The sequence below is a fragment of the Tachysurus fulvidraco genome, chromosome 9 (assembly GCF_022655615.1).
Source record: "Tachysurus fulvidraco isolate hzauxx_2018 chromosome 9, HZAU_PFXX_2.0, whole genome shotgun sequence".
Taxonomy (NCBI): Eukaryota; Metazoa; Chordata; class Actinopteri; order Siluriformes; family Bagridae; genus Tachysurus; species Tachysurus fulvidraco.
In genome coordinates this window covers 21,121,852-21,139,907 of record NC_062526.1, presented here as the reverse complement: position 1 = coordinate 21,139,907, position 18,056 = coordinate 21,121,852, and the positions used below count along the sequence as shown (strand labels likewise).

Below are 18,056 nucleotides of genomic sequence, written 5' to 3'. Positions count from 1 at the left end.
AAAAAACAGACACCAGGAACTGTTGTTGCCTTTCCTTGTATCCTGGGGATCAGATACATTCAACACAAAAAAGATGGCTGTTGGTTGTTGACCATCACAAATCAGACGAGGCATCTTAAAAAATACGTTAAATTACAGTTAAATAATACAAAGATTTATGTCTTAAACTATTAGGACTGACTCGTGTGGTTTTCAATAAGAGCTACAGTCAGCATCGTTTTCAGCATTTACTATAAATATGGACTTCTAACTTCTAACACAACAGCACAGGAGAAATGTTTAATGAAACACAAAAACTCTAAAAGCCTGTATGTATTAAATGTATGAGTGTATCAAAGATGGAGGGTTTGGACATGTCAAACTTCCGAATATGAAGGAGCTTAAAACGTTTATCTAGAACAGGGCTATTCAATTACTTTGTCCAGATCAAAGATATGTCTGATGCCACGACAACAACATAGGAGCCAATATGTTGTATATTTGCACCATAAGATGTCCAAGTGAGCTATTTATCTACATTCAAATGGGTAAATCAGAGAGCCATATCACACTCATTTAGAAGTTATCTAAGTGTGTATAACAAAAAAATGTACAATATGAAAATATCATTATTTAAACTACAACAGCCATCTCAAGAAATTTAATTTTTTTTTAGATTTCACAAAAGCAGTGAAATCGGGTGTGTATGGTGTTAGTGCAATACACATAAAGTGGTGCACGTGCTGGACCGTGTGTGATTAAACTGATGTGTGATTGCTCGTTTTAATTGTGTGAAAATGACGCTTCACACGTGCAAGTAGAGTAGTAGAATAGGGTTAATGTTGTTACACCGAATTTCCAGATTTTCTTTGTTAAAAAAAAAATGAAGGAAGAAATTAACAGGAGAAATGATAATAACAAAAGATCTCATCTGTCATCGTCCTGTCAGTCACCAATCCTCACAGGAGAGGCTGTTCGTGCCACTCGAGTACCGTCACATGACCCATGCACTGTACAGCGACTCTTTCTGAATGGATCATAAGTGCCATCCGTTGTCGTGAACTAAATTTATTATCGAGATGACTTTTTAACACTACTTTAAGAGCCAGAACGAATTACCTTGGGGTCCGGATTCGTCCCCCGTGGGCCAATTGAATAGCCCGGCTCCAATCTATTAAGTCTATAAACTGTAGTATGAATAAAAACCTCCCTGTTGAAAAACAAAGACAAAAAATAATGAAATAAAACAAAATAATAATAATAATAATAATAATAATAATAATAATAATAATAATAATAATAATAATAATAATAAAATTAATAATAATAATAATAACCAGTGAATTGTGGCCTTCACTCTTCTGGTAAAATTAACCTAGTAGAGGTTTTGGGCTGAATCGGCATGCTAGTACTGTATATTAACACACTATTTATGTATTTCAGTATAATATTGAACCTTCTGTAGTATTTTTATTAGTAAAACATTGTATATGATGATCTTCAGAGATGTTCTAACCGAAAGACTAATCCATTTCCCAATATCTTCACCTGTAATATGTAATATGTGCACCTTACTGATCTGAACTGAGGCAGGTGAATGTGGGATTCGGTAAACAGAAGAAACTTGCCATGGTTCTACAAGGGATTTGGTCCTTTCAGTTGAAACCCAGGATTGTACTGCAATGCATGCTCTCAGTGCTGGTTTGCGATACAAATGCAGATTTTTCCGTGTGAAGCTTGAAACCGTGATGCTCTAATCTGTGCAAAACCCATATTGTATTTTATGATTGGTCCACGGTGCCTGTATGTCGCTGCTGGTTAAACCAGTAATAGCCCTGTTGTGTGTTTGAAAAGTTAGAATTTCAGATTTCAGTGACTTCACTTTTAAGTATGATCAAGTCTTGTTTAGCTGCTCTTGGAAAAATGGGATCCAACGTCACAACCTGTAATGTCTTTGTTTGACCACAAAGTGGCGATAGACGATCCAAAGGTTGTGTGAAGTTTACAAACCTATATGGGTCCAGTCCATGACAAGGCAGGATTTTGTTATCCAAGTCCGATTTATTGTACTTCCTTAAATTTTTCTTATCTTTATCTAACTTCAGTATGCATAATTCCAAAAGCTCTGTGAAAGTCCCAGTTCTAACTGTCATCATAGATGGCTCATCATGCTGTCAGTTCTTGTTGAAAGAAGCTCAATGGAATTGTCAATTAGTGTCCAAAATAATCACAGAAATTTTAAAAGTCCACGGGCACTTGGTAGGTGAGGAACATATGAAGAACACTAATGAAAACCAAGTAAGTGGTCCGTCACGGTGTGTGAGACTGTGTGTTTGCATTTGTGAGAAGGAGATAAGCATGCTTGTGTGTGTTTTGTGTGTGTGTGTGTGTGTGTGTGTGTGTGTGTGTGTGTATATGTGTGTGTGGGACAAGTAGAATCAAGGTTGTGGTAATGGCCTTTCAGCATTTCAGAACTTGGTTTGTTTTAACTTGTCGATGTGGTAACAGAGTTTGAGTGCTGGACCAAGCTTGAGTCCCAGGTACTTCATGATCATGTCACTCTTCAACAGCAGGAGAGCATCTCCATCAATCTCCTGTAAGATCAGTTACATAGTCACCCAACAAGCAACTGCTCTTTTAGAGATTTAAATAAGCGTTTCAAACTTCAGAGTTTCACATTTTTTTTACAGAGACATTGTAATGCTATATCTTTATGAGCTTCTATGCTGATTCTTTTCTTATATACTGTACTTATTTTTATGAGTATATACTGTACTGGTTATTATCACTGCATTATATACTGTACTGATTATTATAGGTGTATTAAATACTGTACTGGATATTGTGGGTATAATACTGTACTGATTGTTATGAAAGTGAAAGTGACGTGACGTACGGCTAAGTACGGTGACCCATACTCAAAATTTGTTCTCTGCATTTAACCCATCCAAAGTGCACACACACAGCAGTGAACACACACACACCGTGAACGCAGCCATATATGCTGCGGTGCCCGGGGAGCAGTTGGGGGGGTTCGGTGCCTCTCTAACCATTAGGCCACGTCTTCGCCCTCATTAGGCCACGACTATGGTTGTATTACTTACTGTACTTACTGTACTGATTATTATGGTTGTATTATATACTCTTCTGATTAATATGGGTATATACTGTACTGATTATTGTGGGTTTATTATATACTGTACTGATTGTTATGGGTTTATTATATACTGTACTGATTATTGTTGGTTTATTATATACTGTATTGATAATTAAGCATATATACTGTACTGATTGCTACTTATCAGTGTATTATATGCTGTACTGATTATTAAGTGTATATACTGTATTGATTATTATTTATCACTGATTATTATTGGTATATATTATTGTAGTGATTGTTATGAGTGTATTATGTGATGTACTGATTATTATGGGTGAATTACATACTGTACTGATTATTTAGCATATATACTGTACTGTACTGATTAGTAGGGGCACTCATTAAAGTATTCTTATTGTTAAATGATTAGACTGTATGTTCTCTCGTGGTTTATAACACTGTAATAAAACTGCAGCCTACACTCACGTGTTTCCGAAAGAGTTCCACATGTGGACCGAGAGCCTGAGGGTCTGCATCTTTGATAAACCACACCACCTCCTCTACACTCCACCGGGACGGGTCTTTACTCGGAGGAGGCTTTGACTCACCTGCCTCTGGGGACGGACTGTAGGCTGGAGAGAGAGAGAGAGAGAGAGAGAGAGAGAGAGAGAGAGAGAGAGAGAGAGAGAGAGAGAGAGAGAGAGAGAAAGGAAGAAAGACAAAAGGACAGAGATAGACTGAGTGATTACAATCAGTACAATACCTTTTGCACCTGCATGTGTAAAGCTATTGTACTGACTGTGTTCTTTGAACGTGTAATACCATGGGCTCACTTACCACTTCTGTTTCCTTCCTGGAATGAACTGGGACTGGCAGCCGGTCTGCAAACTGCCCCAGAAGAGTAGGTGGCACCAGAGCGAAACCCGTAGTTGGATTTCGAGGCTATGTATGGTGATGTCATTACACCAAAGGACGTGTCAGTATGGTCGACCGAGTAGCGCTTGGACTCGACTGCTTCAGAGTGGTAATCATCCACCATAGAGTCTGCTACACAAGAACAGAAAACACATTTCAACAACTTATTTAAAAAAAATTTTTTTTTTTACATTTTTAGCATTTAGATCTTCACACTGCATCATTCACATTCACCATCCCTGCTTTGCCTGTCACCAGCTGTTCATAATGTCCCTGCTTCCAGTTTCTGCATCCTTCACTCGATCTCACCTTCCTCCTTGACTTACCACCATCAAATCACCATTCAACAACCTGCCACTTTTTCCTCTCTTTCACTTGAATCAGCTGATAAAAAAATGACACTGATCTCCTTTCATACTGCTCTTATCTGTCAAAGTTCTGAGCTGGCATGACAGCCGCAAGACAGTCTATAAGGAAAAGCTTCAAGCACCTGCATCAGGACAATTTTTAACCCTTCATCTCCTCCTGCTTTGATAAAGAAAATTGCGAAATCTGCCAATTTGTTTCTCCTAATCCAATTCATCACTTCACAAGGAAATTTTCTTCCTCTTTCCAAGTCATATTTTTTTTTTTTACAATTTCAAATATCATTTTCAGAAATTAGTTCCATACCACTGCTATGTTAATGACACTCACCTCCTCCTTTCCAGACCTCAGCATGTCTACCAGTGTTGCCAAAGGCGAAACAAAGCTGTTGTACATCCCTGGAGATCTTGCAATCTTTGTGATCTCAGTGGACAACATTCAGATTACACTATTGGGTAGTGTGCTCAGCCTTGGGGTAGTTTTGGACAAAAATCTACTGATATTTCCTGACACCTAGGAAAGTCATCTAAGTTTCTTCTTCACATCATCAGAAAGATCTGGCCTTTCCTGTGCACAGAGGCCTTGACTACACACAACAACAGACTCTTGAACATAGCTCCAAGACTTGTTTTCCTTCACATTGCTGTATTACCGCCACCTCCACCAGCATCCTGTAGCTGCCAGCATCAGATTTATAACACTATCGCTTGCCTTCAAAGCCACAAATGGAACTTTAAAGCATTTATCACATGTAGCATGCCCCCTTGGACAACACAATGCCTCAAGGTACAAGGGAAATAAAAGGCTTCTGTGTACTGGACCCAGATGGTGGAATGAACGTCCTCTGGCTGTCCAAACAGCCCACAGTGTTGAAGCTTAACAGTATTCTTAGTCCATGACCTAGATAACTAGCATGAAGATATGTTTTTCATGGAGACTACAAAACTCTTCTGTGAATCACTTTAAATAAGGGCAATGTAAATGAGGATCCCAGACCATGTGCACGTGTCTATTTTCATACTGATTCTTCTAATGAATTCATTTGAAATTGTTTGGATATTGCATAAAGAATGGTGAAATTTGGTGGAAAAAAATATAAAGGATATTTACGGTGGATCCCATCGCACCATGACAAATGGATGTACTGCATTAAATATTCAACATGCATGAAGACACAGACATGAGGCTAAAATACCTGCAACACTCCCAAGACAGCATTCCACTTTTAAATCCAATAACTGAAATTTTGAGGCTTAATTATTATGGGAATTGTTATTATTATTATTATCTCTCTAGAAACCAAAATTCATAAAGCAGTTGCATCGTCCTGAGCTTAATAAATCTGCTTCTCTCCCGCTGTTTCCAAATCCATGGAGGCCACAACTATTACGTCCATTTAACTGCTGAAAAGAACACTCAAGAAGTGATTACCCCCTTTCTGATGGGCACTTACAAGGGCTAGGGCACATCAAAAGATCTCCTCCACAGACTCGCAGTGCGGGAGAGGGCAGATAATGAATAAAAATTTACAGCCGTGCTGAAAAGTGCACTGACTGCAGATGGCCCAGGAAACCGCATAATTAGAAAGAACAATACGAAGATACAAGCTGATTTTCAAAGTAAGGCAGTTGAAGCATCCATAAAAAGTATCTGATACAGAAATTATTTACTGTAGAAGATTATAAAGAAGAATAAACTAACCCCAATTTAACCTGCTTGTGAATGACCATACAGTAATAATCCTTACTACAACCAAAGGACATTGAGAATAAGCCTAAAGTAGTGACTATATATTTGGCTATTATTAATTGAAACCATTAAAACATGTTCTAATTTATAAAAGATATTTCAGAGCAAACTGTATTTTTATTGCCAATTACACATACTGCAAAAGACAGCAATAATAAGTCATAGTGACACACAATACCCACCAATAGAGGGCACCATCTCTCGAATAACATCCTGTTTCACTTCCTGTTCTTATGCATAAAAGTCTCAAGCTGTGTCCAAATATCATTACTACTCTACTATACAGGAGCTTGAAAGCGATACACCAAAGTATTGGTATTTCCCGATTCTCGGGATTCTGTAGAATAGAAACAATGCAAACTGTGAAATCCCATAATGCAACAGGACTGGTATGGAAAGCAGCACGGTGGTTCTTTTTAAGTGTAAGTGCTCTAGGAATTGAACACTGTTCATTGTGGTTTAACTGGACTTATTGAACAATATCGGAGTAATAAAGTCTTGTTAAAGATTTAAACAAGGTAAAAACAGTTGAGGTTTTTGAGACCCAGAAAATGTTTTCACAATTATTATGACATCAGAAGTCACAGGACAATGTCAACGTGGTGGATGTAGAATGTCCAGATTACGTTCATACTACGCATGTATACTGATAAACAGGTACTGAATCAAATGCAGAAGGAACTGAATCAAATGAGGTAGGTACTGAATCATATATATGTAGTAGGTATTAAATTGAAGGCATTAAGTACTGAACTGAGCAAATTTGGTACAGATACAGATGCAGTAGGTACTAAGTCGTATACAGCAAGTCAATGCAGATTAATGAATAAATATTGTCATGTAGATGAATTTCTGCAAATTATCTGCAGTAAGTTCTGAATCAGATGCAGTAGGTACTGAATCAAATGCATTACTTAATTGGATACACTGGGTATTGAATTGAAGACAATAAGTACTGAATCTACCACAGATTAATAAATAAATATTGTTATGTAGTTGATTGGACCTTCTGTCCAATCAACACTGCGTCCGATTATATTCTTAATTTGAGAAATGTTTGATTTTGCGGAAACTCGTAACCAAGTAACGAAGCTTCGTCTGTATCCAATCAGATACAGTACCTGACCAGCTTAACAGTGCTGGTTATGAAGTCATTGAATGTGATTAGTTTGTAAGAATTTTGTAACACCTACAGCATCCAGGTTTTTAGGGATGTAATTAGGGAAGGAGATTTTTGACATTAGTGTTATTAACATGCAGTCTTTAGTGGATTTAATCATTTATGCCCTATTCGGACGGGATTAGTTTTACGTGGGGACATGGAGTAATGCAATTTTACCTCAGGACTTCGGTAATATTATTTGGCCAATTCGAACGGGACAAGACATCTCAGTAAAACTAGCAGAAGTGGGAGGGGTAACTCGCTTTATGCACCACAGTAACCTCCTTGTCGTCATGTGCGTATGACGTTGCTTCCTGTTATCGCATGCGCAAACAGACAACATGGCGCCTCCATGCTTGCAAAAACGCGCCAAAAACTTTTAAACAGGAAATGACGGAAATTTACCGTACATATTTACAGTGGGTCTTTTCGGACGGGATTAGTATTACCTGAGGTAATTTTTCCGGACCGTTTTACAGAAGGTAAAAATCTTCGCAATCTTTAATGACATTGTGCGTAATGATTACCGAGATGGCACATTTGGACTGGACTAAAATCACCGAGAAGCTCTGGTAATAATTACCTTACCCCAACGTCCCCACATAGAACTAATCCCGTCCGAATAGTGCTTTAGTGTCAGATAACGTTGATTGACTTTGGGTCATGATTTGAAGAAATCCTGCTCATAAAACACATGTAATTCAAATGAGTTCTTAGTTAAAAATGTTCTAGAAACACAATAAACACATAAAAAGCTTTTCTGATTAGACACCGGAGAAGCCGGAGCAAGAGGGTGACGGGAGACTCACTCGACTTGGATTGTTCGTCTGAATGCTTGTCTGTGTGAGCCGAAGAAGAGGAGGAGGGAGACGAGGAAGGTGCAATTGGCTGATCACTGAAGAGGTTCTCGCACAAAAGGCTCCGGCAGAGCTTTTTTAGAAAGCGAAGGACATAACCCACACTGTTCACCACTGGCAGACTCAGAAGGTGCTGCTTGCCGTCAAAAGTGGCTGCAGGGAAGAGAAACAATTGGCAGAAATCAGAGCCGAGTTACAGTCAAACACAAACAAAACAGGAGTCAATACAATTTCCAACATTTGGCAGACATCCTTATCCATATTTTATCTTGTTTACACAACCAAGCAGTTAAGGGCCTTGCTCAAGGGCCCAGGAGTGGCATTTTTGCAGTGGTGAGACTGTACTCGTGACCTTCTACTCGGCAGCTCAACATCTTGAGCTACCACTTCTCCTGTCATGACTCAGCAGTGGGCAGAACGTATTAGAAACAGAGGTGTCTCTCAGTTCTCTCTGAGGGGAGTACGTTTGTAACTGTGCGTTCAAGTTCTCCTTTGATTATGACATCAGGTGCGTTCAACTCACTGTGTTGATCAGAGCGAGATGATAACTCTTAATGACCTACAAAAAATATAGTAAGAATTCTCATAGGGTGAGTTTTGCTTGTTATTATGAAGCCGGCGTAAAATCTAGCGTTACATACAACGGATAATGGGATTTTGCTTGATCAGTTTTATTGCTAAACGTTGCCGCTAAACTGAATTTCTGTATCAACAAACGCTATAAAAATACAGTGGGATCAGAAATAGCTATAAACAAAATGCCATATATAATGATACAATGCCTTTATTTTAGTAACTTGCTGCATAATCCCAACACATAACTGAAATCAGCTTCAGAGAGGAGGAAATGTTCGATTTCAACTAAATTACCGTCAACTATAGATGCTGCTGCATCCATTGATTCCACCGTGTTTTATTTCTTTTTATCTCAGAAACTTAGAGCTCAATACCAATCCAGAGTTTCCGGCTGGTACGACTATTGATGATGATTTGAGTGCATCATTTTCTGATCATTTTGACTTACCAAGATTACCTTGGGTGTAGTGAGAAGATTAACAACAGCAACACACTCAGCTGAAATTTTTTTCAGATTTTGTTAACAGAAGATGTTGAAGCATTTGATTCCATTAGTATGCTTTTGAGAGAGAGAGTGTGTGTGTGTGTGTGTGTGTGTGTGTGTGTGTGTGTGTGTGTGTGTGTGTGTGTGTGTGTGTGTGTAACCTGATATTTTTTCTCCTCCGTAGCCCTGTGTGAGCAGGGTAAAGACTGTTTTCTGCTGGTAAGCGCTGTCGATGCAACCCTGCACGGCCTGCTGCAGCACCACGGAGGGTCGCGCGGGGCCCAGATGATCGGGAAGCTGCATGACTTTCTGCCTGTCCAGATTCGGGCCAGTGTTCACCTGCTTATTCACGTAGATACACACTAGAAAGAGAGAGAGAGAGTGTGTGTAGATTTTAGACTTAAATGAAGGTCTATAAATTTATGCATCTAAAGCAAACACTTGCACAAACAGTGCAACATAATTAAAAGTAAAATCTTTGATAATCACCCTGAACATGTACTTTTCCTCTCACACTTCAGAAGAAGTACCGAACATTCATCCACAATTAAAGCTCATGACTAAACCATCAGAAAAACCCATCTCACGTTCGGAAAAGTCCATCGCGACTCGTCATTGTGCTTCGAGAGCAAAAACCTAAACCTAAAAAAAACGTCATCCACCAAATGAAATGGAAATCGGTTACTCGGAAGTGGAAAATGATGGAGACGAATCTTTCAGAAAAATGTGAGAATAATTAATTGTTGGATTTTATTTATTAAAATGCCATTTAGCTAGAGATTATGAAATGATACCAATAATACCAGTAACTGAAACACAGCAAACAAGAAAACAAAATCATAGATTAATGTAAAAGAGCAAGATCATACATACAGGGGCTGGACAATGAAACTGTCTTTAACTGTGTTCTTTAACACCAGAGTCATTTCTTAGTGTTATGTAGAGCCACCATTTGCCACCAACAACAGTCCAGGTGCTGAGCTTCTTTGGGGCTTTTCCGAGCTGTAACTCTGCTGGATCTGGGAAAGATGGTGCAGGTGGAGTCATCGGAGAACAATACGTGTATTCATGTTGTCTTCAGCCCAGAAGTTCCACCACTGGTACCATAGAAATCAGCTATAGCAGCACAACCATGAATACTGACCATGTGGATCCTGTTTTGGTGAAAACAGAAGAGTCGTGTTGTGCAGCTGTGGATTTATGTCTTTCAGATACAATCCGGATTTGGACCCGGACATTTCAGACAGCTCCCTCTTGTGTGGTCAGTTACTCTTGTAGGATGAAGTTCGTCTTTCGTGGCGGTATGTGGACATTACGTAGACTTTCTGTCCTGGTCTCAGATGCCCCAGTGAGACACACACCAACACGCTGTCCTTTTTGAACTCTGATGTGTCTCCCATTATGTTGTGTGGATTGTAATATATTATGCACAGCTATGTTACTGCACTTCCTTATGAAATACGATATCAGTGTTCTGATTGGCCACCCGGGCAACACAGGTATACTGTATAAGTGTCAAAGTTTCAGTTTCATTACAAAGACGGTTTCAACATCTAATAAGATTTGCGTGTAACATTAACAGTAACATACTTTGACTATAATAACTAGATAACTAACCACTCTTTACAGCCGTGGTAAGCAGAAAAGTATTCCAAAATTTGTTTATGCGTCACATGTCAGTAAACTGTCATGTCAATGGTCAGAGAGCATTTGTGGGCACATTCTGGGGTTCTGCTCATCCATCAAGTCGGTTATTCAGCAGCTCTACGAGTTTATCGCGGCTTTGTTTTAGGCCGTTATAATTTGGCAGTTGTATCAGAAATCGAGGTTTCTTCAGGACAATGCTGTTTCATAGAAGAGCCTTTACACGTCATTTTAAAAGGAAGAAGTGCACTCACTGTCAGAACGCTTCAACACCAAAGAGTTATCATCTATCGTGTCAACACGTTACGTTCCCATAACACGTTTCTATACACGGTTGTCTGTCGAGGTCGGTCTGCTTTCTCACCACAAGTAAACTGTTCCAGAGTTTCGTTTGGTAACGAACAAAGCACGACTGCTGTGTACATATACGTCTAAACAAACCCAAACCGAGAAGAAACATGCACCAGGTTCTGAAACAAACGAGCCGTGTTTTGAAAATGCCCTTAGAAAGCATAAAGAAAACGCTAAGACGCTGCTACAACTGCAGAAATCCACATCATGTTTCACTGAAGACTGACTAAACACATAGATATATACCTGAAATGATCAAATGATTCATTTTATTATTATTATGTGTGCATAACCTTCATTACTCCATTAATGATGCCAAAGTGAAATCATATTTTATTTAAAGGCCAACAGGAGACTTTAATGTCGTCTTCGGTCTGCATCAGCCAGCACCGTCCTCCTGCTTGGAGCCACATGAAGCAATAAACGCTCTAGAATTAATGCCTTCACGCAGGATGATGATCTAATGGCAGAGAAGTAATGTTTAGCAACAAAGCATGTAGATATGGAAGAAGGGGGCTGGGGAAATGATAGAATGAGCCTGAAGGAGTGTGTGCAGGAATCCTCCAATCACTTAGCACACACACACACACACACACACACACACACACACACACACACACACACACACACTCATTCCGCCCCACTCGTCTGTGCCGCACCACTGCTTTCATGTAACATGCTCTGGGATTTCCTTTGGCGTCTGTCAGACAAATAGCCAGACGCGCTCTCAACACACACACAAACACACACACACACACACACACACACACACACACATACACACAGTGATGAAGCACTACAGAAAGTCAATCCTGGCAGGTTTTTGCAAGCTGTACATCTTAGAAACTTACTGTACATTGGGCACCATGATACGATGATACTTTAAGCTTAAAACAAATGGGATGACTTTTCAATGGGATGATATATTTGAGGGCTCAGATTTCAAGCAGATTCAACCAATCTTCAACCAACGTCCAGATACATAACCGAGACCGTAACATCGTGAAGCACCACAAGAGTCCTAGAAACAGTCTTACAACTCTGTCAATGATATCAGCTGCATTATTGATGGGAAACATAACCAAAGAAAGTTGCAGATCTAAAAAACCACTCCAGAGATCCAAAATCAGTCCCCAACAAACAAGGTAAATCCTACATTTCACCAACTAAAAATCACTCTGAACACGTACTTAAGAATTAAAGCTCATGAACAAACCATCAGCTGAAATAGAGCTCATATACAGAAAAGTCCATCACGACTCATCACTGTGCTTAGAGAGATGTAACACTTTCAAATCACACTCCCGAGTTCAACGCTAAATGAACCACAAAAAGAAACAGTCCTAACTTTTCACCTCTGCACACAGGACATCACCTCAGATAACACACATATCCTTAAGACGGTAGATTTTCAGCTCAACACACAACACAGGAAAATGAACAGATTACCACAAATGTACAATTTTTCGCATTGTGTGAGAAGAAAAGAGACAAAAGTGTTTCATTTAAAAGCATTTAAAAGATTTTTTGTTCGTTTGTTTCCAAGTAAAAATGAATCCTTTTTTTTATACAAATAAAAAAATATTCCCCTTCATATTTTTGGACTGGAAAGGAACAGAGAGAGAGAGAAAGAGAGAGAGAGAGAGAGAGAGAGAGAGAGAGAGAGAGAGAGAGAGAGAGAGAGAGCATGAGAGTGTGTGTTTGTGTGTATGTGTGTGTGTGTGTGTGAGAGAGAGAACGTACTAAAACCTGGTGTTGCTAAAATGAAAAAGAGCGTGACTTTCCCACAGACAGCTGTCTCTCCATACCTCAAACCTGAGATACACACGGCATCTTGTTTACCTCTCTGTGGCTTGAGAAAGCCCTGGAATCGGGCTATATTTTATGACTATAGAGTTCAAACTGAATGCCCCTGGATCAAGTTTAAAGGAAAGTCGGTCGCTCAGGACAGGTTTAATATCTCAGGCGTCCGAGCGTAGAGGGCGGCGTAACACTCGAGCCTGTTTTTAACCCGATTTGGCTGTCGCGAATCAATTTTCTGAATTGGCTCCATTCCGGCTGCTTTGGGTGACGGCAGCAGTGAAGTCTGACTCTCAAGGTGCTAAACTGATTGATTTTTCCACATTCATGCATAAAACAGAACATGCTGCATGGATAAACAGCATATTTCTGGAGTTAGACATAAACTTGGGTAAGGGTTAGATTTTGGGAGTTTATTTTCTACCTTGATGATTAATCATTTAACTTCATTAATCAAATAAAGGATTAAACTTTCCCCTGGTGTTGTTTGGTCTACATCTTTCCCGTGCCCAGCTGCATTATCCTTATTATCCTTTGTTGTGAGGAGGGTAAAAGTACCATTACACTTTATTAAACTATTTTTTATGCTGTGTGTGTGAGGGATTTTCAGAGAACACTGATCTTGTTTGGAAGCAGTAGCTCAGTGGTGAAGGTGCTGGATTATTAATCAGAAGGATATGAGAAGGTTTAAATCCAAGGTCCAACAAGCTGCCTCTCTTGGTGGCCCCTGAGCACGGCCCTTAACCCTCAATCGGTCAGTTGTATAAATGTAAGTCACTCTGGATGAGGGCATCTACTGAATGCTGTAAATGTATAAAAGGGTTATTATTTAAATAAACTGTAGTTAGGAGATTAATCGAACTATATGTTAATGGAATTAGAACTCCAAAGGAGTTTAGTTTTACTTCCGGAAAAGAGTTTGATTTTTGATTGAACATTGTGTTAGAGTACATTCCATGGTCTTTACTCCAAAGGCCAGAATTTGCTGAGTAAAAACATATACGTACGATATCCTATACGATATCCTTCATTATCCTATAATTACGAGCACAAACAGAAAAAAAACAAGCACCAATTTACTGTGAACAAAAGAATCTAAAGCAATGGCCATTATGAACATTATGCACATTATGTCCCTTTTGCTCCAAATCTGTCCAAATCTGTCTGTGTGTGTGTGTGTGTGTGTGTGTGTGTGTGTGTGTGTGTGTGTGTGTGTGTGTGTGTGTGTGTGTGTGTGTGTGTGTGTGTGTGTGTGTGAGCGAGCGAGTGTGTGTGTGTGTGTGTGTGTGTGTGTGTGTGTGTGTGTGTGTGTGTGTGTGTGTCTGTGTGTGTGTGAGTGTGTGTGTGAGAAAGAGCGAGCGAGAGAGAAAAAGAAAGAGAGTGTTGTGTGTGTGTGTGTGTGTGTGTGTGTGTGTGTGTGTGTGTGTGTGTGTGTGTGTGTGTGTGTGTGCGAGTGTTTGAATGAGTGTGAGTGTGTGAGTTAGTGAGTGAGTGAGTGAGTGTGCGTCTGTGTGTGTGTGCGTGAGCGAGTGAGTGAGTGAGTGAGTGTGTGTGTGTGTGTGTGTGTTACCTGTAAGGACCTCTGGTGTGGCCGAATGAGGAACAGTGGCAGCGTCCTGAGGGATGGAGCTCATGTCTGGTTCTGGAGTGCTGCTGGGAGGGGAGATGGCCAATGGAGTCATCGCCAACCGGGACTTCAGCTACACACACATACACACGGAACAGCTGAATGATTCCAAATATCTGGTATAGAACCCTGAGGTTTGCACGTGTGATATACGTGTGTATTCACGTAAAATAACGTCACTGATGTTTATTCTACTACAGCTACTTATTCTGTCCACCCCAACAGTCAGGTGTCTGACAGGACAATCAAGAGCTGGAGGTTCTCCACCAAAAGTAGGGGAATTCATTGGGTTGCCAGTACCTCAGTTTTCAGTTTACTATATTTTTTTCATTTTCAAATTTTGATCCCAAGCCAAGGGTGACAAAGGAAAAGTGACTCCCAAAAAAATATTTATATCAAAACAGTATACAATATTCATATAAATAAAACATGGTCATACATCATCCGTTTATCCAGGACGACATAATGAATACGAATGCAGTCTTAATCCAGAGCATTCTTTTATAGCTGACATACTTACAAACACACAACACACATCACAGAGGTGTGAATCTCTTATTTCTTTTCTTTTGACTCTGCAGCAGTTCTACAAGGCTTGCAGACGTATCTAAAAATAGCTCTCACTACAGCAGCAGTCTGCAGATACATCACTCACTGTGAAACCACACACACACACACACACACACACACACAAAACTCACTTTCTTTCATTCTTGAGTGGGGAAACACATTTTAATTTTTTTTTACCAAATAATTATAGCTACACACACACACACACACTCACACACACACACTCACACACACACACTCACACACACACACACACACACACACACACACACACACACAGATACACACTTCGGCTGACCTTGAATCCAGGCTTCCTCCCTCTCTTCTTAGGCACTTTGATGGGAGGGAGGGATTCTGGGTAGCGATTCTGATACTCAGGATGCCTTTTGAGTGGCGGCCTTCCCCTCTTGCGACCCGGAACCTTTCCCGTTGAAGGTGGGAGGAAGGAGGGGCTTATTGCCCCAGGTGACTGCATGTCTCCACCCCCTGTCTGTCCAGACGCTGCTGTAGGAATACTCATCAGACCTGCAACCGAGTAAGAGAGCCACTTTCAGAGATGAGAGACGCACGGACACGGCACTCAGAGAACATCCATCACGTTAATGGACCAGGAAGGACAACAGATTATATTTTTAATGGTGTACGAGACCGATAACATGCTCTGTAGGTAATTATACAAAGAAATAAAATAAAGGGCTAAAACACTGCATGGCCTGCAGGAAATTAATCAACAACAGTAAGAGGCGTAATGCAAAGAACTTCCCATGTTTTGAATTTGTTAAAAATGCCACAATTGTTATCCTTTAAAGCTGCAGGAAAGCTAACTTCCTGTTATCACTTTTTCTGCTCTTCTGAAAAGAAAAACACAAAATCATGCTGTTTATTTGTTACCAAAAAAAAAAGACTCCTTTCAGAAATCTCAAACCTTTACACAATTTCTTTGCTAATTAACAGTTTTCTTGCTATTTTCACACCTTTGGGCCAATTGGGCCAATTCAACCTTTGGGCCAATCAAAAAATACAACAATCAAAAAATACAAATCATTTTGTTCACTAAACGGCCAAAAAAAATAAAGACAACAATGAATGTAAAACTCTAGCACAATTATTCTGTGATCTAAGAACAGAGCCACAAACGAAATCGTGGCACTTCAAACTGTGCAGCTTGTTAGAGACATGACCGACGACCCAGATTTTTAAAGAAAGCACCAAACCACAGTCACATCAGGTCAGGGTTTGGCAGTAACACCCCAAAACCACAGCATGCAGTAACAGCATGACCAACAACACCATAACCTGCACCACCAATTAACACTGACAGCAAGGCAAGGCAGCAACTTATAGACAAAATACTCAGTCATGTCAAAGACAAGTTCCTCATTTCCTTTATTATTCTGGATTTACTTTAATATACACCTGACACCGTTAGCTTTATAGAATATGGCTGAAATTTGATACTGGATGCTTATTCAATTCAAAGGCTTTAGAGTTTGAACAAAGTATACTGTAGAAATAATATGGTGTCTACAAATCACATAAAGCATCTCTCTCTCTCTCTCTCTTTCTCTCTCTCTCTCTCTCTCTCTCTCTCTCTCGCTTTCTCAGTGTCTGTCTCTCGCTCATCCCCCTCCCCCATCCCTCACTTGTTTCCACCCCTCCCCCTCCAGCTGCGGTGCCTGGCCTCCGGATCCCTAATGGACGGCTTCCCCTCTTCCTCGTCTCCTCCATCTCTTCTCTCTCTCTCTCTCTCCCTCTCTCTCTCTCTCTCTCTCTCTCTCTCTCTCTCCCTCTCTCTATCTCTCTCAACTTCCTCAAGCAGGGAACTCACAAGAGTGCCAAGAATACATAGACGTCAAAATGTAATTTTTTTTTTATATTAAACAAATGAGAAATAATTTATTGTCACATTCTGTAGGTGAGTTGATGAATCACGGCACACTACATGCTCCAAAAAACTGAAAGGGATTTGGACCTGGACACAGTTCTAGTGTTTCTCTAACTTCTACTATAGGAGATATCATAGTCACAGTATGCCTCATAATAATAATAATAATAATAATAATAATAATAATAATAATAATAATAATAATGAAGAAGAAGAAGAAGAAGAAGAAGAAGAAGAAGAAGAGGAGGAGATGGAGGAGGAACATGCCACATTCTTTAAAATGCAGGAAAATCAGTCATTTATATATATATATATATATATATATATATATATATATATATAGATATATATATATATATATATATATATATATAATGCTAAGTTGCATCATGGCACATTTGTTATACTATGGCAATTTTTTTAGATTTAAATTCTTTAATTAAATAAATTATTATTATTATTATTGTTATTATTATTATTATTATTACCATTATTTGTTATAATAATAATAATAATAATAATAATAATAATAGCAATAATAATAATAATAATAATAATAATAATAATAATAATAATAATAATAGACCAAATAAATCCTGATTGTTAGAAGTACAAGTACATTCATTTAAAAAATTACACCTACACATAACTATGTAACTAAACATAAAACAATGCCATGCCATTAAGTAACGAATAATAAATAAATAATGAAATCATTCTCATATTTATTGCATTATATTGTGTCTATAATGATGCGCTATAAGAGATCACATCACACTGACACCTGTACATCATTTCTACTTCACCTTTCACGCGCTGTCTCGGTCTTTCCCACTCCATGCCACCGTTTTATTGTTTTTGTTGTTTTGTTTTTGTTTTATTCAAATTTCTTTCTTTGAGCTTTGAGCACGATGCAGTTTATATAATCCACAGCTTTCACTGAGATGCCACAAAATCCCAGCAAATCACGGTCGGGAATAGAAAAAGCGCA

The 18,056-nt window shown here is 39.2% G+C and overlaps 1 protein-coding gene and 1 pseudogene across 7 annotated transcripts in view; both read right to left on the bottom strand.

Moving 5' to 3' along the window:
- Nucleotides 1-1,236: 1,236 nt before the first annotated feature.
- scml4 (Scm polycomb group protein like 4) overlaps nt 1,237-18,056 on the bottom strand; it is a 36,629-nt gene continuing 19,809 nt past the window's right edge. For 3 of the 7 annotated variants that reach the window (XM_047819034.1, XM_027147620.2, XM_047819033.1), the window contains 7 exons: nt 15,479-15,705; nt 14,554-14,683; nt 9,350-9,550; nt 8,081-8,281; nt 3,917-4,126; nt 3,566-3,711; nt 1,239-2,573 (listed from right to left, as the gene is read on the bottom strand). In XM_047819034.1, coding sequence (XP_047674990.1) covers nt 2,448-2,573; nt 3,566-3,711; nt 3,917-4,126; nt 8,081-8,281; nt 9,350-9,550; nt 14,554-14,683; nt 15,479-15,700 — 1,236 coding nt within the window. In that variant the 5' untranslated portion in view covers nt 15,701-15,705 and the 3' untranslated portion in view covers nt 1,239-2,447. Of the gene's footprint in view, nt 2,574-3,565; nt 3,712-3,916; nt 4,127-8,080; nt 8,282-9,349; nt 9,551-14,553; nt 14,684-15,478; nt 15,706-17,871 lie in introns of all 7 variants that reach the window. The other 4 variants (XM_027147621.2, XM_047819032.1, XM_027147618.2 and 1 more) reach the window with 4 other exon arrangements.
- On the bottom strand, nt 9,675-9,808 carry LOC113643403 (annotated as a pseudogene).